At 40.1% G+C, this 21,059-nt stretch overlaps 1 protein-coding gene across 1 annotated transcript; it reads right to left on the bottom strand.

Moving 5' to 3' along the window:
• Positions 1-984: 984 nt before the first annotated feature.
• Positions 985-16,918, bottom strand: PRMT9 (protein arginine methyltransferase 9). Its single transcript, XM_010412001.4, has 14 exons — positions 16,827-16,918; positions 16,441-16,557; positions 15,713-15,925; positions 15,139-15,287; positions 14,032-14,268; positions 13,354-13,521; positions 12,163-12,265; positions 10,952-11,058; positions 8,864-9,056; positions 4,946-5,129; positions 3,085-3,796; positions 2,247-2,400; positions 1,729-1,851; positions 985-1,543 (listed from the first exon to the last, which is right to left on the bottom strand). The coding sequence occupies exons 3-14, from the start codon at positions 15,896-15,898 to the stop codon at positions 1,328-1,330; spliced, it is 2,532 nt and encodes an 843-aa protein (XP_010410303.1). The 5' UTR covers positions 15,899-15,925; positions 16,441-16,557; positions 16,827-16,918; the 3' UTR covers positions 985-1,327.
• Positions 16,919-21,059: the final 4,141 nt, after the last annotated feature.

Below are 21,059 nucleotides of genomic sequence, written 5' to 3'. Positions count from 1 at the left end.
CTAACTTAAAATTTTATGGATCATGGTTTTGGGTATTGTGTTTAAGAAGCACTTTTTTTTAATGTAATATCAAAAGCCTCTGGCCTACTATAATTCACTTGCATTTTGTTATGCATTGTACCCCTTGGATAAAGGACAGTATCCAGTTACTTTATCTTCAGAAAACATGACTTTGTGCCTCTGCTTGGGAAAAAAATTAGAGATGTTTCTTCCACCCTTCCAAATGGAGCTTTATTACAGCAATTTATCAGGTGCAGGTTCAGCTGAGGCTGGGACAACCCCAGCTCTAACAGTCCCAGAAGTTAAACTGAGTGAACTTGATAGAAATAAATAGAAATTCATAGATAGAAATAAGTTAAACTATCTGAAATGTTTGACCTAATGAAGAGTATATAATGACTTTAGCAGACCCTGACATTCTTGAAAAATCCTTTGTGGATGGCTCTTTATACAGGCTGATGTTAAAAGATCACAAAATTGCCTCTTCTCAATTGAACAGGCAGCACAGTAAAAAGGAGCTTAGCAACAGAAAAATCTTGGTAAGAGTCTTCCTCCTCTCTACAGAGGTAGAGTCAGTGCTGAGTTCAAAGCTTTTATTAGTCTTCCACTTGGTTATAAATTTAGTTAGAAGGAATTGGTTACCTGCATTATCCCAAGACGTAATGCTGTAGAAGATAGTCAGGAGTACTGCAGTGACGGATGTATTTTATGCGACTTTCATACGGACAAGTTCATGCCCATTGTATTCCTGGAAGAAAGTCTCTGGGGATTCTAAAATGTTTACCAGTTTTACCTTCCATTATAGAGCTTGAGTTACCCAACAGCATTCCTTTACAGCTTTCTGGAATGGTCTGTGTGCAGGACTGACTTGTGATACTGCAGCTGGAATGCTGTTCAGTCCTCCCACAAGGCGCACATCTCAATACACTGACAGAGAAGGCTTTGGCAACTGAGAAGTGGAACCACAGCCTGAGAAACAAGGACTCCATCCCAAACAGCCATAGGTGTTTATTTCTGGTACAAGCCTCTGGATGCTTTTTTTTTCTCACTACAGCAGACCTGGCAGCAGAAGTCTGTCCCACTATACGAGCCAGCAATCAGGTCTGTGCTACAGTGAAGACAGTATCTCCTCTAACTGCTTGGTACAGTGCCTTTACAGTGCAAATTTTAGTCCACCAGTGGAGCCTAAGTATCTATTATTAAAGCAACAAAACAGCCTTTTTGATCAGTAAATAAAATTTAGACTTTAATACAAAGTAACAGCAGTGTTGTTACGAACTGTCAGTTTATGCATAGGCGATTAAGCACAAATCACACAGGACATTCTTCACCTTTTAACCGTAATGCTGATGTTGCTTTTATGGTGCTGGACATCAAGCACAAGTTCATCTCCAGCCTGAACTGGGATGGGCTCATCCAGAACAACTGCAGCTTGTTTCCAGTGTGAGGACTCATCAGATGTGTTCAAGCAATGGTCGTCATCCAGATGGATGTGATACCAGAAGGGAATGGCAGTGACTCGGCCAGACTTACAAATTTGTATCTAAAAATATTTAAAATAATAATCTGTTATACTATGCTCTTTGAAAAGGAAGTAGTTTAAACCATTTCAATCCTTTTCAGAGACAGCTGCAGGCAAGGAAATCCTGTATTGAAATGTTCAACCCACAGGAGCAATTAAGGAGCAGCGCTGCAGAAGAGCAGTTAGGTTTGGGTTCCAGAACTCACCTTCACTTCTCTGCTAGGGCTGTTCAGCAGAGGATTCATGAGATCCAGCCTTAAGAGCTCTGCTGGCTTGCTCAAGGGTACACAGGGTAACGTGGAGAGATCCAAATACACACGAACAGGTACCTAAGAGTATAGACCAGAACTTCAGGCAGAAACAGCCATTACCAAGTGAAAAGGTAGAAAACTTAATCATAACACAAAAGTTGCCAGGAATTACTGTGATGCCTGTCAGAGATAGACAGAAATGCAAAATCCAGCCCTCTAATGCCTTTCAAAACACTGGAATACAATTGACTGGGAACAGTAACACCACAGCCACTCTTCTGTATATTAACTGGGACAAAACTTCCACCCCAGTTCTAAAACAAACATCACCCATTCTAGTTTACTTCAAGGTTCCTGTGTAGTCACAAAAACCTCTCCTGATAATTTCAACAGTGTTTTCTTACAGTTTACACCAAACATAAAACAGCTGCAGCTTTGAAACCATGCCTGGAAGCCACCCACCAGCTTCCTACCTTGAACTGGTTGATAAAAGGGGCTATATTAAACCCCAGAGTTGGTTCTGTTCCTTGAACAGCACTCTCCAGCAACAGAGACTCCGATTCTACAAGCATCCCATATACCAACACATACTGTGGGAAAATCTTCCCACCACTGTGAAGTAAACACCTGTAAAATGAGAGAGATTACACCTGTAAAGCTGATCAATCAACAGGAATGAAAGAACAGTAACTACATTTGAGAAAAGCACGCTAGTTGTTCCTCTGAAGTCCAGTGCTCCTAAGAAGGACGTGCCATCACTATGCATGAAGGTTAACAGAGAAGTTTCCCTAGGCCCACAAAAGGGGATAAATCCATTTCACACTTAGTTATCCATTTGCATTATTTTACTTTTCCTGCTCTGCCTTCTTTCCTACTCCTCCTGCTGTGAGGAACAGCTAGCTTTGCTGCTGCTTCCCTGGCTGTTCTAACACCATGTGTTTGTCTTCTAGCAGGACCAGTTTGTTCCCACAACCGTTTGACACGTACAGGAATCTGGGCTTTTCTAACCTTGCACTAAAAGCTGCCTTGGTTATTACTGCTATCCTGCAAACTTCTGACAGACCAAGGGATATGATCATCCATTCATATTCCTGCATAAAAAAAAGATAAATCTGAGATAGTGAAATCTTGATTTAAGAAATTATAATGTATACAATGGTCAGGCCAGAAACACTAGGAGGTTCAATCCAAGGAAAAAACTTTTCTCTACAGAAGCAGCATAACAGTAATTCCATAGTTACAAGGAATATTCTCAAAATTTTTCAGGTAATTACAGATTCCTAGAAATAATTTTGTCCTTTTATACTGTACCTGGATATTGCAGCCTTTTCCATCACTTCCTGCTGGATTAAACCTGATGTCTCTATAACATCCAAGATAATAATACTCCACAATTTGTCTGATTTGGGTCTCTGTAGCACCATACTTTCTTCTTCTAAGTGGCTGAGCCAAAACTCTAATGTTTCCTTAGGGAAGTGGTTTGCTTCTGCAATGACATGAAGTGCTGCCTGATGCTGTTCTTTCTCAACGGAACTGTAGGCTCTAACTGGTCCAAGCTTGCCAGCTATAATTGGCAGGATGGAGAAGCCTTCAGATACATCTAAAATGTAGAAAGCATTAGGATCCACATCTAGAGAACTCTTGTTTTGATCCTCTTGGAGGTTTATCCCACTGCCATGTCCATCAATGTCCATGGAGTGCAAGTCCTTACTTGGATTTAGTGACACCAGCACTTTGCTCATGGCAGCTTTAAAGCACTCGTGGTAGGGTACGTCATTGAGCAGGGCTATTTCTGTGGATTCCAGCACACACACTGGAGCGTTGCCATCCTGTTTGGTGCTTGTCTGAAGTCCAGCCAGAGCATTACATAATTCAGCCTCATTGCCCAAACTCGGCGTGTCGTCTCTGTCACTGAAATCCATCCCACACTCTGAAGGCAAAGAAGAGATCTTCTGGATCTTCAAGTAGCAGTCTTGGCAGCAAACTTCCATCATCACAGTATCTCCAGTCTTCACAGAATAATCTTGGCAAAAGAGCATAAAAAAAATCATGTCAGTTACTTTACAGACACACCACTGAAGAGCCATACAGTGCTTAAGACAAACAAACAAACCAACCCACTCACCACATTATCTCATTTGTTCCTATCTGCGCCACAATATAAGTACATAAAACCATTAGAGTGTGTCAGAGCAGGGTGACCAAGATAGAGAAAGGCCTCAGGGGCAAGACTTATGGGAGCAGGTGAGGGCACTTGTTTTGTTCTGCCTGGGGAAGAGCAGGCTGAGGGGAGATCTCATCACAGCTGAAAACCCCCTCAAGGGTGGCAGTGGACAGGAAGGTGCTGATCTTTCTCTGAGACAGCACCCAAGGAAATGGAATGAAACTGCATCAGGGAAGTTCAGATTGGACATAAGGAGAAGGTCCTTCACCTACAGGATTATCAGGGCTGGAACAAGTTTCCCAGGGTAGCAGTCACAGCACCACGCCTGACAGGGTTCAAGGAGCACCTGACAATGCTCTGAGTCAGGTGATTTAATTTTAGGTAGTCCTGTGAGAAGCAGGAAGCTGGACTCTAGGATCTTTATGGGTCCCTTCCAGCCTGAGATACTCTAAGATTCTAGGAAACAGGAAAATAAAAAGTGGGTCAACAGAGAGTAGACGCTGCTAAAAATGGCACTGCCGATGCCTGTATGTGGAGAGTATTCAAGCTGAGTCCCACATGGGGCAAGGGGAAGGTAGGAATATTTTTAGTTAGGTAGCAATAGTTTTGGTTTTGTGGCAGTAGCAGCTAGCAATTTCTCCCTCACCTTCCCCCCCCCCGCCCCCGCAAGTCACATGTTCACCAGGTGAGCCAGTAGCCCCACTTTTTGGAGGTGCTCCACAATGCATTAAATTCAGTATAGAAAAAACCCCAAAGTTATTGAAAAGTACTCTCCCAGATCTCATCTGCTTCACAGCAGAGTCCCACGAACAAGCCCTGATGCAGGGACTGTGCACTACAGACCAGAAACATGATCAGGAACCACCTCACAGCTACTTGCTGTTGAACTTGTAATCCTATTTAGACTTCTTAGTCTCTGAGAAAAGCTAATTTATCAAAATGAAAAAAAAAAAAGCCCAAAATGAAACCAAGTTAATGTACCACAACAAGCAAACCCACAGGACGTACCAAGGAGGCCCTGCACAGGATACACTGCCTGTTCCCAGCAAGTTTCCTCGCTGGGACTTGTAGATAGAGAGTGCTCATCATCCAGCTGCAGTACAAACCACACCACAATAGCATCCAGTATTCCTCCTTCAGTGACTGGCAGGCTGAGCTTCCAGGGCTTTCTAGCTGCCAGGCTTTTCAGCTCCTGACAAAAGAAGAAATAGGAAAAAATGAATAAAAATTTGGTTTTATTAAACTAAATCATCCAAAATTTCTGCACCAATCCATGAGGGCATCCAACACAAACTTGAAGTTACCAAGCCTCTACAACACCAATTATCATCATGAGTACTCACTAGCATAGGAATTGTCTTCCCACATGCAAGAGCCATTTCCCACATGGACAACCTGCATCTGTGAGCCATAGAAGCAAACACACCTACATCTTAGAACACACACATTTAAACCCACCCAAAACTGCAAGAAGTGCTTCAGACTGGCAGGGCTTGCCTTATGAGAAGGAATAAAACAGAGCCAGTCTTTTGAGCTGGACTCAAGCCAATGCTTAGGCACATGTTTCACTTAAAACCTGTGTTCAACCAGTTCTAGAAATACTGTGTGCAAGCACTGAATTTGCTCAAACACAGGCTTGCAAAATCATTATAAAACCAGGAAGTCAAACACCTTTGAGGGTGTTTTATCTGCTGTCTGGGCTGTAGGCCTTGTGTAAAAACTCAGGCATGTACAATTTCACTACTGGGAAGACCTTAAGGTCTACCCTAAAGGGATCATTTATAAATTCTCCAATACTCCTAAAAAGTTTTGAATATGTAACAGGAATTAAGTCTCTTTCCACGTACAATTTATTTTTCTCAGGAATTACCTTCTGCTACCAACATTCACAAGCACAAAAGGATCAGCACTAATGTTTTAGTTCCGGCATAAACCAATTAACAGGAGGTCAAGCACAAGGGACTAAAGGTTCTCTCAGTCACAACCGTTCTGCTTAGTAATAGCCCTTCCAAAACATTTATCAACTTCCTGATCTGCTTATGTCAACACTTGTCCTCTAAGTTTCAATCTTAAAATATACATGGCAAAAGAAAAGTTCATGTCCCACTCTGAGGATACGAGTAGCTGTCACATGCTGGATTTTTTATTTTTCCCTCTTCGCTCTGTGTTCTCCAAGAGCTTGTCTATCCCCCTTCTCACAACTGAGAGATGGCTGAACAATGGGCAAGTTAAAATTACTGGATGCTAACAAAGCTCACAGTAAGCTCTCACTGCTCTTCAATAGAAGTGCTTTGCTGCCAGTCATCTTTGTGGTACCTCCTCAACTAGTGAGGAAAAGAGCAGTAAGTTGAAGCTTTTCTAGCATCAAGCCCCTTGAAACAAGACAGCAAGAGCACAAGCATGCATCTGGTTCTTGGTTTCTGGGAAGCTGGGAGAAGTATAAAAGCGTATTTAATATTAAAACTATTCCTCCTGATTATTCCTCAGAAGCAGCAGGCCCAAGGTTCTCATCCAGTGGGTTCTAGTAACTGCAGTGTCACATTGCCATCACTTAAAAACCCATTTGAAGGCTTACTTCAGCTTTCCCTGCTCTCTGCCACGCCGCTTAACCTGTATTTATTCCTCACACTTGCCACTTTATAAACCTTCTTCTATTATTTATGCCAATTACAGATTTAAACAGCCATAGCACATCAGGACGGCAATTTATCAAGTAGTCCTGTTAAAGAGAGAACAAAAGAAATAAAGCAACGGCACAGGAATAAGCAGTAAAACCCCAAAATGATGCTATGCCACATATCCTCTGAAGGAGAAAAAGATAGCTTCCAGTAAAAGTAGTAAATGTCACTACAAACAGAAGGAAAATCTACAGAAAGAATGCAGTTATCAAGTTTCCTATGTCTTGATCCACAATTTCTCACATACTCCACACCACAACTCCTCATGAAGGATTAGAAAGAGCCAAAATCTGTAACTGTTGGCAAAAGCACAGTTCCTTTAGGGCCTGAAAGTGAGACTGAGCTTTAATTACTGGCTGCAGAGGTAAACACTTCCCCTGCCAGTGGCACTGATCTGCTGCCAGCAAACATGCACACAGGTAGCACCTGGCTGGGTGCAAGTGCCTGCAGCCTGTAATTACAGCCACACCTCATTCCCCTGCTGGGGAGGGACTGAGCTGCTGCTGCTAGTAACAGCAGTAATAAAGTCATTGCCATAAAGCAGCTGCTTTTTAAAAATTATTATTATTATTTGTGAATTTTGACTTATTATTTCTCTGATCTGTACTAATGTCTTTGAAGTCTCCTACAACTCAGTTTGAGAAACACTGCTGTACTGTATTTTAAGCTGCCTTCTCTGTTCTGCCAGTTTAGGTCTGGATAGTTAGCACAAGCAGAATAAATGCAACAGCCCTCTAGTTCTTTGAAATAGGACTTTAGAAAATACGTCTTAGAAATTACCTTACTAGTGCTAAGTGATTTCTTATCTGAATTTCTGTCCTTAGTAGGTAATTCTGATACTGTTTTTAAGTTTAGGAGGATTTTTTCTTATTACAGTAGGAACAAAGACAATTTTTTTCTCATTTTTAGCTGCATTGATTGAACATCCAGGTGTGGCCATGACAAAACACACAAACCCCCCCAAAACAAAAACAACAACAACAAAAAAATCCATGCTGAAAGTAACCTACCAGTGTTTGGAATTGCCACATTTGCCCAGTGACAAAGTAACAAACAAAGTAACAAACAAACAAAGTAACAACAAACAAAGGATTCCTAACCACATCAGTGATTTGTAACAGTGGCATTTCCTCCTTTTTACTTATGATACCTTAACATTTCGTGACAGGAACACTCCATTAGTCTAACTGAAACTTCAAAGGAGCAGTTCTGAAACATGATTTAAAGAATAACACTGTTCTTTACTTTTCAAAATTATCTTTACATGTTTGCCAGCAGGCAGATGCTTAAGAACAGACATCTCTCAGATGAGAGCAATAGCTTTATATTGAAGCTGGAAGCAGAAGCAACATTAGGTCACAGAGATTGCTCCCAATAGTATACTGAAGAGCCTTGTCTTATTTCATTTTTAATCTCAGGATGTCAGACAAGCCAACTAGGAAAAGCTATTAATTCAGAAACTGCAACTCCTGGCCAAGCAGCAGCCAAGAATAATTTCATTTATATAACAGGATCTATTTTAAGCTCTGACTCAATGCTAGCTCCTCACCACAGGTCAATGAGCAAGAAGCACACCAGAGATCAGATGTATCATCTTTTTAGCAAGCTCAGCTGCAGGGGGCTCAGCTCCTTGCCTTCCAGTTCAAGCCTATTTAGCATACGCATACAAATGTATTTTGTGTTAAATACACAAAATAATGCTACTAGATTTTAGAATGCCCTATAACAGAAATACCCTAAGATACAAAGGAGCTGAAGTGTGGAATCGAATGGTTGAATAGGATAATTCCTTTATCTCCTCTTTTACACTTATCCATCAACATTTACATGTTTATCCCAGATGGAAAATACAGCCTTTGTCCTGTCTTCAACAGTTTCTTGAAGACTGACTTTAGAGGAATAAAACTAAGCCAACTCCACAACTGCATAAATCATAATTGGTCTACCACATCTTTCCTCCCCCTCCCTGTACTGAGGCTGGCAGCTCTTGATCTTATGGTGAGGTAGTTTATATAGTCCCCTAAACTATGCCCAACAAACAAAAAAAACCCATCTTCAAAAAAATCACAGACTGTCATCTGATGAATCACATCACCACACAACCAGACAAGCATCAAAACCAGCAGAGGATTTCAGTGCAGCCCTGCCAACTTTGCACTTCTGAAGTTGAACCCAAAACCAAAGAAGATACGAGACTCTCGTTATTCATAAAATGATTACTTATGAAGGATGTAAGAAAAATCATTACCTGCAGATCATTGAAATCTACTGTCATGACTTGACAGGGTTCTGTGAGGGCTCTGTAACCCCCAGGAATACGACTGAGCTTCTCTGTGGTGTAGGGCTCCACAGTTTCCTCTGAGCCAGCAGCAGCATATGTGGGACTGAAGAACTGCACTGAATTTGACAAGCACACACCAGCAACTTCTTTCATTCCCACTCTGGGAGTAAAGGCAAACAGAGGAGAAATGAAATTCCAAGTAATTTGACCAAAAACCTAAAGGAAATTCTCCCTAGGCTGACTAATATTTTTAAATATACAGTGTTAGAATAGAGAAGCTAAAAAATACTAAAACAATTCTGTGGGGTTTTTGCCATGTTCAGAGCAGCTCTAAAGTGCAGAAAAAGCACCTCACCTTCAAGAACCAGCACTGAATGCTGTCACCAGAAACTAAGAAAAAGCCCAATACACATTAAGAATTTCACTACATCTTAGGAAAAAAAACCCAATACCAATCAGAGCACAAGCAATGAAGCATAACTTAAAATTGCTAAAAGAAAGGGACAGAATACAAAGTAGAAGATCAGATCAGACACAGAGAGATGGCTGTGATATGCAAGATTATCTTTTGGACTGAAAGGGGATTCCCTCTCTCAGCAAGATGAATCAGTGTTTGATGATAAATTAAACACACTTTTAAACCTTTTAAACCTCATGTATTCGTTCAGTTCTGGGCTCTACATCTACTTCTAACCACTCAAAAAAAAAAAAAAAATTAAAGCACGAGGAAAAGCTCAAATAAAAGTTGTATTAATTGTACAAGGCAGAAACTGTGCTAGATGATATAAAAGTCATGAGAAAAGAGATACTTCCACACTGCTATTTCATTAGGCCTCCTGCTCAGAAAAAACCATCCGACCCCCAAAGTTTTCCTGTGGATTGTGAAAACATGTAGGGAAACGTGAAGGCATGCACATGAGAATAATTCAAAGAGATCTGCATAGTTTAAATCTGAGAACATGCAAGTGTTTTACATAAAAACAGGACTTGTTACAATAGCCTTAAATATTCTTACTGGAGCAAAAAGGGATCTCAAACTATAAAGGCAAGAAATTTAGAAGAGCCTTTTTCTTTTCCTACAGCATATAATTAATTTGTGACAATCACTTCAGTCCTGCTAGTCACCTTAAGCTATTAAAATAGAACATCAATTCAACAATCCAAAGTTAAAAACAAATTAACTTTCATTCCATTGAAATTTTGTAAGGAACGGTCAATGCCCTGTTTCAAGGCAAAACCTTTTCTAATTGATGAATAATTAACTTCTCAAAGAAATTATTCTGTGACCATCTACCACGGGAACTTCTGTCTCTTGCTGGCCACTTTCCAGGTCTACTGCATTAGAAAAATCAGTGATGCAGCCTGGCTGCTTTTCATCCAGTGCACTGGAGCTCCTCTAAAAGTTAGTATTTTCTCTAATCTACAACAATATTAATCCTAAACAAAATACATCAAGTCCAAACCTCTCAGACAGAGACTGTCTCCATATTGTTCTAAAAGATGAGAATAAATATGAAAGTAATGGATACACAGTCAGAACTAGTCTTAGCAAAGAACCCCTACTGTATGCCAGTTCAGAATTGGGCAAAGGACATTCAGACAGATAATGACAGCTGAGGTTATCAACACTTAGGCTTTACACAGTCCTAGAAGGGTTAGATCCAGAAGTGAGGCATGGAGCAGATTATAAAGAGGGTAAAATGAGGATAAAGGCCAAGCGTTAATCCAAGAATCTCCAATTCAGAAACTGAGAAGTAATTTTACTATGAAGGAATTAAATTTCTTTAGCATGTGTTAAGAGACAGGTATTTCAGCATAACTGTATGATTAAGGGGTCCAGAAAATCTGAACCTCAAAGGGGTAGGGAGGTGGGGCAAAAAAAAAAAAGCCTGGAAAAGGGGTAGGGAGGGTGAGAGCAGTTATCTTTTTAGTTAAACAGATAATCATCCATTCAAAAAATAAAGAGCACAGTAAATGAGAAATGGTCAATAAAAACAACCAGTCTCTTCTCAAATAAAAAATATGGGTTCAAGCTGTGTTAGAGTTTAAACACACCTGTGATGTCTACGTATCTCTTTGCATTCCACTGCCATCCCAAATACTGTAGCACTTGCAGGAATAACTCTGCCATAGTCTCCAGCACAGATGTTTTGGTTTTTAGGCTGTGAAAACATGAACACCAACATGCAATGAGACAGTAGCCTATTTCTACCATTACTGAAAAGCCTAAGTTACATGTTAGTGAGCCATTCAAGTGACAGTCAAAATATCAGTAAGTTCTTAGTGACTGGTAAAGTCACTGGTCTTTGGCATTCTGTTGACCATTGAAGGAGTTTTTTAAATACAGTGTTTTAATATAACCAGGCATAAGCTTTACTTTTCAGTCCACTACTTCCTCTGTGTAACTAATGGTGTTTTTCAATCTGCATTTTGTTAACAGTATACTGAAACATTTGAAGACTTTCCTTTTATGCATCATTCCTGTACTTAACACTAGAGGTCATCAGTTTCAATTCAATACAACACAAAAGGTTTCAGCCAGCTAAAACATTTTTTTAAAGAACTGGAATCAAAGCAAGGACAAAATAAAGAGAAGTCCTTCTATTTTATAAGATGTAACAGAGATTAAGCTATGTAAGACTCCATGTCATATTACTTTGCTTAATGTACTAGCAAAACCACAAAATACACAAAGCAAAATCTGAGACCCAGTGGAATTGCTCAGTCTTCCAAAAAGGCTCAAATCAGAAAAAAGAAATCAATTTATTTACCAAATTATAATTGAGTGTTTCCTAGTGTTACAATGAGAAATAATTCTATCATAACTCAGCATTTTCTGCTTAGACTGACTGACATGCCTTTCTGCTACTAGCTGGCACCTGAAAATGACCAGGTTGTTATCAAACTTGGAGGAAAACTGTGTTAAAAAAACCACATAAACTCTTTTGGTGTTACTTACAAAGATGGGGGACAAGAAAAATTTAAAATAAATGAATGAATAGTGATGAAGACTGAACTACCTGTGATGATGGAAGGTTACATCAGGGAAACATGCTTTGCAAATACCTGTTTACTCAGAACACAGAAGTCACAGAAGTACAATGTATGTTCTGCCTCACTGCCACTCACCAAAATCAAATTCATGGAACAAGCCCAGATCACTCATTTTTAGCATACCAAAAGGAATGAAATACTTACAAGACAACTGTTTCTCATTCCCATATGCCTGGAATGTGTGCACACGCACAGGTACCCACATCACCTACCTTTGGTTGTAAAAGCAGATGTTCCCAAGCATGTATCAAGCTCTCCACAATTCCTTCTCCAAATAAGCCAGCATCAACTGTTTCTGTGACAACTAAGGAAACTCTAGACATGAAAAAGAACACCATGAAATAGAACATATAACAAACACTCCTGTCAACAATCAATCATTCTTTTAAAGGAAAAACTCCACCATACCAATATGAGCTCAGAGCAAAACTTTTACCAGCATTCTGGAATTTGAGTACATACGGGCAATTTAATTCTTCCAAAGAATTATGTGTTTTGAATTGTTGTTAGAAGTTATTGAAGATGCAGATAGAAGAGAGCAAATATTGAGCAAGAATTTACTGTAAAGCTTCTTGCTCAGCATTTATAAATAAGTCGTGTGGGAAGAATCTAGGCAAAACAGGAAGATGTTTCAGCCTGGGCACACAGCCAATGATAACTGCAGAATATATATTTTGTGCAATAGTATGTATTCATGCATGTGTATAAAAAGGAATTAAAACCCCCAAAACTATAATCGAAGCACAATAAAATTCCTACACAGACTAACAACTAAATCTTAAATCCTCTGGAATTAAACCAAAAAGCATACAGCATAATAACAGAAGACACTTCCAGAACAGCAGTAATTCATTTATTAATAGTTGACATCTAGTAACTCATTATATACACTAAAGGGATACATGTGTTACTGTAGCTCAGCTAACACAATCAGAAAGGCTTGATTGGCCTAAACCAGGAGCTTCATCATTTCAGATCATGAGCCTTTACCATCACCAGACACTTTATTAAATGTTAGTAACTCCATCCTATTCAAAGGCTGCAGAAGTGAGCCAGAAGATGTTAGAAGTATAAAAGTGTGTTAAAATTACTTTTATGACATAGTAATCTAATTTTTTTTTCCTGTTGCTGCAGTATAATTACACATGCCCCAAAGCTCCCACCATCAAAGAATTAAAATTCCTTAATTTACGACATCGTTGATCTACCACAGAAATTAGGATGATCTGAAGAATATGTTGTCATTTCTGCTCTTTAAACACATAAAAGATACAGAGAACCTTCCCACATTATGAGTAATATCACAACAGTGTTATTTCCTGTTTAGGTCACAAGGCATTTCCTATTTTCTTGAAATTAAGAGCAAACTCAGAATACTATCAGAAGAGAAAGCAACAACGTACCTTTCAGGTATGTGCTTTGGGATTTCTATATCAAGTGACTTCAAATGCAGAAGTTTGATCTCTCTTTCCATATTATTGGCTGCCACCACATCACGGGCAAGTTCATACATGGTTTTGGATAATTCGCAGGCATAGACAAAAGATGCTCCCGCCTTTTTTGCAAACATACTGGAAAACAAGAATCAGGGGTTTTCCCCTCCTCTACATCTGCTTCATATTTCTACCAGTTCAAGTCTAAAAATCATCATTAAATGAACTGGTATCTCTTGTGTGAACAGTGATATTGCACAAGTTGATATCCTCTTAATACGTTACCACCAAAAAAACCACCACAGTTAGCATAAGGGCCCTCCCCCAGCTAAGCTGAATCCACTCTTTACAGTCAGTATTTGAAGACAGGACAAGTAACATTACAACTTCAAAACCAATGTGAGTTATTCGATTTATACAGCACTTACTGACACAAAAAGCATCTGCAACAAATAATGAAAAAAGGTTCAAAAACTACTACTAGTCACTCATCTCCAGACTCACTGGCTTCTGCAAGCTTTGTTTGCTTTCTTAAGTTTTGTCTCCATAAAAGGATCAAAGTAGTTATTTTTTCCACTCTCAGCTGAATTTTGTCAGGCAGCCAATACTTCTCTATCAAATTCATGTGAAATGTGCATTGTGGCATACCTCAAAATTCCTGTTCCCGTTCCAATATCCAGGACAGATTTGCTCCCTGAGCGGACAGCATTCTCAATGGCCTTGAGGTAGGTGAGGTTCCTCTTGGCATCGTTGAGCATGATGAAGTGCCAGCGCTCCACCAGCCAGTTTGCAACGCGGTAAAAATTCTCCTTGGCATCGGCAAAGTCGGGGTTGAGCTTCACTGCTTTATGAAAATACCCAGCTGCTTCATCTCTGAAGCCCATTCTAAGAGGAAAAATGACAAACAAATGGAAAGTATGCATGCAGCTGTGAACATCTGAGGGTCTGTAAAGAGGTCTTATGTCAGCTGAAAGACAACAGAAATATTTTGCCTGAGTTAGAAAGATTATCTTTAGAAAACACTGGCATTACTTTATGAAAAAGAATGATTTATAGCTGTACATCGAGTCACTGTAAAATGCAAAGCCAGGTCAGAAATACCATTGTGTGCACCAACCTTCATCTACTACTGCATCCTTTGACAAAGTAAAACAGGTTTTATTTACAAGAACTCACTGCAACAACATGACAGCAGCAGCTCTGCAATCCAGTCTCACACATAATCAACTCGAGAGAATGCTATAAACCCCAAAACTGTTTTACTCTATTTACCTGGAACATTCTGCAAAACCACAAAATTTTGAGTTGCCAGCTTTTGCATTAAGTGTCAGTTTTGAAAAAAATGGAAAGAAATCAAAAAGTAACCAAATTGTGAATTTGAATCAAGCTTTCATGATACCTACAGCATAATCTCAAATCAGACAGCACTGAAAAAAGCTCCAGATCTATCAAATATACATATACATTTTAATACAATGCTCAGTGAGGTGTTCCTTTAAACCAAAGAAATCACAAAAAGGAAACCTAACTAAAACCACCTGGATTACAATCTATGATTTCAGTCTTAAAATTCCAGCCTTAGAAGACCTGAGCAACACCAAACATGGTGGCTTTTTTTTTTCCACTTTTGCTGTGATTAACAACATTTATTTTAGCACTGTCTACTCTTTTTAAGCTATTTTAGACAAGCAGATGTGAATGTGCTTGTATTTACAACATGAACCTTACAAAAACTGCATATACATCACTACAAACCTGAAGAGATGTTCTCCCATACTGTTACAGATCACTTCATCGTTGGGATACAGTTCAAGTGCTTGTTCATAGCAGTTAAACAGATCTTGAATCCGTGCCAGCGAATCCAGTTCTTCTGCCCATTTAAAGAGAGTAAACTGAAATGTTTCCTAGAAAATAAACATAGACCACTGAGATGCTGGGAGTTACCAGAAGTAGGGAACTGAGCCCTGAAAACATCTAGAGGTGTCCTGACATACACCTGGACACCCACACATGAGGATCAGCTCCCAGAAGTGTTTACTAAAAGCCTGCGTGTATAATAATGCATGCTCCAGGACTAACAAGGCCCAGTTTTTATTAAATGTGATTGACACACACAGACTAAAAGATTCTATGAACTCCCTCCATATAAGCATACAGAGCTTATTAAAGAAGTCATTGGCCATTCCAATTATTCCTGATTTTCCAATTCTGTCTTCAAAATAAAAGCAGAAACTTGTTACATGTAACAAATCACAAGTACAAAACATGTCACAAAGACCTCAAAAGAATTACAATAAATAAAATTTCAAGTAATTCGAAGAGCACTTACTTTTACAGTAGTTTTTAACTCAGGAGCTAGATTTAGTACCAGGAGATAGTGAGCATATGCAGTTCCAAAATCCTGGTTCTCCAGGCAATGCTGAGCACTTTGCAAAGATCTGGAAACCAATTCCCGTCTGCTGGCTTCCCGACCACCCCTGTGGTTACTGTAAAGTTTGGCATTGGAGTTGGGCATTCTGAAGGATGTTAATACTCACTTATTCTTAAAAAAAAAGAAAAAGAAAAAAAGTCATACGTACTATATGCTGTAGGCCAAAACGTTTGTACACAAAGTTGACAGATCAAAAAATATTTTTGTTTTCACTGGCATTTAGTAAAGACGTCTCTCCTCCCAAAAACATCTCGTCTTTATGCCACTGATAATTTCATCAGTTCTGAGTGCTCACCACTCAAAAGTCAAGTGGGCACCACATCTACGTTAAACCAGGTCCCAGAAACAGGATTACATTTCTGGCTTCATAAAATTTATTTTCTTAAAAAACCTTTTAGCATGTCTCTGACCAAACGGTTGTGCACACTGGAAGTTCATGCACTCATGAATTTCACAATCAACCACAAAATCTGCAAGTTAAATTTTTTCTCCTTGAACAACAGCATCTTCATAAAGGAAAACCTCACAGAAAGAGCTAATGAGGTCGCAGTTATTTTACACAAGGTACCGCGGCTATTTTTTCCTTTAAGAAAACATTAAAAAGAATGACCAGAACCAAAACTTACATTTTTATACCTGCCTGGGTTACCGCTGTAACTTCTAAAGGTACTCAGCTGAGCAGGGCTTCAGTAGGTCAAAATGTGTCCCAATGCTGAAGAACACGAAGGTTTCGTGGAGAGGGACTGCAAGAAACACAGTACCAATCACGACTAGGCTTTTTTTTTTTTCCCCTGTTTTCTTAAAAATAAAATAAATAACAAAACGCAGACCAAAGCTCGGCCGCGCAAGCGCGCCCCAGCAGGGACTCGCAGAGTCAGGGCGGCCCCACCGCTCGCATGTGGCGCCGGGGCACGGCGGCCGAGGGGCCGCACGGCTCCAGGCGCTGCCCCACAAGGAGCTGCCCCGGGAAGCTGCGGGGGAGGTGAGAGCTTCCCCTGCTCCGGGGCATCACCTGCTCCAGAGCCATCCATCCCCTGCTCCAGGGCCGTCCGTCAGGGGCCGTGCGCGGAGCGGCGCTCCCAGGCCGCCGCCATGCCGGGGCCGAGCCGGAGCCATCGCGCAGGCGCCGGGCGGGCGTGAACGCTGAGCGATAAAGGTGTTTTCATTGCCCGCCTCCTTTCTCCGCCCGTATCCAACCCTTTGGAACCTGGCAGTGCAGCTCGTGCTAACGCAGGGCTGTAGAAGGGATCCGCAGCAAGGCTCGATGCAGTCCCCTGCCGTTCCGTGCTGTTCGGGGCTGCTCCGCTAGCGCGAAAGAACCACCACCTTAAATGTTGCCCAGCGCTGTGCAGACACCGCCTCCCTCCACTGCCCTGTAGTCACGGTGCTCGGACGCTTAATTTTAATTCCCCTCTTGGTAAGTCCCGAGAACCTCAGATGAGGACAACATAGGCTTTAAGTCAGAAACAAGCTCTTCTTGGACCTTTGACTGGCAGCTCTGCTCGGCAGCAACAGATTGCGAGGAGCAAAATTCAGAGCTTTGCTCCATATCTCAAATTCCTTATCTTGCTCCTTCCCATGCCTGTGACACCACCTGCCTTCTCTGTGGAGTTGTCTGCTCCGGGGAACAGCCCCATTCAGAGCCCTGGAGTGCAGAGTTCATTTGGTCATGTCCTGCTTCTGGGACAGCGACAGGAACAGGCCGTGGCATTGTTTACTAATTAAGAAGTGTTTGGACGCTGCTCATCTTTACTTTTCCCTTTTAAAGCATGAATGCAGCTCTTCCACGCTTTTACAGCTGTGGATATTGTGTGTGCATTCCCGTTTTTGAAACAAATGAGCGTTGTGTAAAAATGCCAGGCCAGCATTTTGAACAAGATGAAAAGAGCACATATGGAGTGGGAACATGAGCCTAAATGGAACACTTTAGCAGCTGAACTGTAATCGACAGTGGAATTCATTATTGCTCTATAACGTTATAAGGGGGGAAGTCTACAAATATTTTGAGACAAGTGGCCCCAAAAAAATTCAGAAAAGGAAACCTGAATGACATGACAATCAAATTCTGATAGAGGAAAGTCGTGCTAGAAAAAAAATCTAAAACAACTGGCAAAACCAGCACTTGGGCTGGATGAAGTCCATGAGGATGTGCAAGTATCAGTATCAAAAAGTATCAAATACTTCATATGAGGACTGAGCGCCAAAGGAGGATATTATACCTTATTAAGCAACTGGTACCAACAAGCCTTCATTCAGTTTTGAAAGGAAAAAAAGCTGTGAACTTTAAATTAGTAACAGGGAACAACCTTCTCTGACTTTGGCTTAATTATGCCTTCCAGCTAGAGGACGATAGTACCAGGCAAAGAAAATGTTAGCACCTGTGGGATATCAGGAGCAAGAATGAGAGAGAGAGAGAAAAAACGCAATGCAATTATCACCTGTGTCACCTATCCGTGAGGTGTAACAAGAGCTGGACTGTACCAAATAGCTGTAATGAGCAATTATCTCTGGCACTCCACGGTTCTCCAAACTAATTCAACTGTATTTTTTGTCAGAGCAAATAAATGCTAATGGATAGCATAAATTCTTTATAGTGCCTATTTTAAACAAAAATGAAGTATTACTGTGTGCCAATTTGACCCATTTGTGAAGGGAGACTACTAAAATATGGCAGTGTAAAATCCTTGGAATTCACAGGAGTCCATTAATTTCAAAGGCTGGGGAGGATATTCGTTAATTTCATACTCACAACTTTTTGATGGAACACTCCAGGGAAAAAAAATGGCCACAGAATACAATGTTTTGTAACACTGACAAAGCATACAGCTGCTTCCTAAAATAATTTTTTGAGTAAAGTTTGTGCTGTAAAGAAGTGCCAAAAAGGAATGCCCATCTTTTCAGACATATACATGATTGCCTTAATAAGCATAAAAACTGTTGGCAGTAGAATAAATAAGGTTGGTCTGCATCGTGTGTGGTTGCAGACCAGTCTGTTTATATATGAACTCTTGATGGATGAGAGGAGAGGGAGCATGCAGCCTAGAGGTATCTCACATATGCATAAGACCCCTAAGATCTTTCAAGCCAACCATGATGACACAGTCATAAGCAAAATGGGAGTTAGAAGGAAACTCCCAAACCCTCTATTAAATCCATGACAGGACTAACAGAGGTAAAAGTGCTTAGACAAGGAAAGAAATTATAATTCCTTGGAAGGCTGCTGTTGCTAATGATGTTTTCAACAACACAGCTGTGTGTTGGAAATGGTGGGAGCTGGTATTGATGCTCTGTAACAAATTGTCAGTAAAACTGAAAGTTAACTTCACTCATTCTAACCTGTCTCTCCTTAACATGCAGCCTGGAGACACAATCAGCCACATCAGGATATCATCTTCCATAAAAATCAGAATGGTAATCTGAAAAGAACGTAAGGAAGGTAAAATGGAACAAAACATATGATATGCTGGTGTTTGCCTGTTGTACAAAATGACTTGAAGAGGGTATTTGCTGAAACCACGCTTGCAGTGAATGTCAAAGGAAAATAACCAAAGCAAAGATAAATACACAGTTTATGGGCAGGATATTGCTAGAGCTTCACACAGTCAATTTATGTCATAGTCTCTTAAAAAAGGCTACAAGAAGGCTGTAAAATTTGATGAGCTTGAGTAGGGAGTGGCAGAAAAGAGGAGATTTTTCTGATGTAAAGGCACTTCAAGCCTTAATTAGTGGTAAAAGGGCAACTCCTTTTATTGCTCATTAGGTAGGTAATTGTCATGCATAAATTAACGGGTTATTATTTCTCCTCAGTTTTCCATCTTTTGTATTATATCACAGTTTTGCTGCTTCAGAGTCCGACAATATTTTGAATGGGTGGGTCAGGTTTAGGAAAAGATATGCTTAATAATTGTGGTGGTGGGAACCCACTATGTTGTTTGGATTAATTGGATAAACAGTGTAGAATATCAATTTAGTACTGAATTTACTTTCTTGTTTTATTATTTAAATAGAAGTTGACTCTCTTTATTCTGGGGGGAAAAAGTGTTATTTTTATGTACGTATTTCTGTTTGACTAACTGCTCTTTATAGCTACAACTAGAAAGGAATACATTTTCACTTCACATGACTGAGGCAGGTGGACCACTTTCCCCTAATGGGCCTGTCATGGTAAGACAAATCTAAATTTTAGACCTGGTGGGGTTTTTTGCCAGCTAAAAACCCCCAGGACTAAGATAAACATTTAAAATTTTTTGTGTGCATGTGTTTGAGTGCAAGCAACTCCACACAAAGCATGGGATCTCACTACTTTACAACATTTCAGTGGAATTATAATAGAGAAATTACAATAACTATAAACAAGCATGAAAAATATTATTCTAATTTTAATGCTGAAACAACTATAGGACAAAGTAAACAAACTACTAATGGAAGGCATATCTACTCTTGAAATGCTGCTCCAGTAATCTGAACAGAGATAAGGATTGTTTGTTATTTTTTTAAGGTGGTTTTCTTGTTTGCAATTCTTTTTAAACTGATTTTTGAGTAGCATAGAAACTTCTCAGCTAAGTAATACTAGAAAATAAGTATCATCAGATAATGTTACCTAGAAGGTGGAACACTTGGCTGAAAAAGTGAACATTCAGGATCAGCTCTCAATAGCCCCTCCTGGTCTGCTGTGATTGCAGGCAAATCATCTGCACTTTTAGGTAGCATCTCATTTGGAGGGGCCACAGTCATTTTCAGACTACTTTCAGAAACTAGACTTACAAGCCTTCATGTCAAGCCCCTTCTCCCCACCCCTTTCTTTACATAATTGTGTTTTCTTATCATCCTTATCTACACGAACAATGATGACATTATCTTGGCCTTTGATCATGAAATTCTGTATTTACTCACTTGAGCTCTGTGGCTGCTGTCAGATGGGTAGCACACATCCTCAGTCTGGTTTCTGAAGCAAACTCTCAAATGGACAGTTATTAATAAGACCCAAATGTTTGCAAAATTGAATACTACCCAATACACTGCTCTATGAACAGGAGTAATTAAAAATGAGATTTGTAAAGTGCCCATCTATTTCCATACTTGACTTCTGCAGGTCAGTGCATGGGGTCATACAGAAAAAGGTTGATAGTTACACCACCAAGTTATCTTCATCTCAGACATGCAGCGTAGGCTTAACTGTGGGCCCAACAATAACATATTTAATGAATACCAAAGCTCATTGCTTCAAAGGGAGAGGGAACTGACA

This window comes from Corvus cornix, chromosome 4, assembly GCF_000738735.6.
Source record: "Corvus cornix cornix isolate S_Up_H32 chromosome 4, ASM73873v5, whole genome shotgun sequence".
NCBI lineage: Eukaryota > Metazoa > Chordata > Aves > Passeriformes > Corvidae > Corvus > Corvus cornix.
This window is presented reverse-complemented; position numbering and strand designations above follow the sequence as displayed.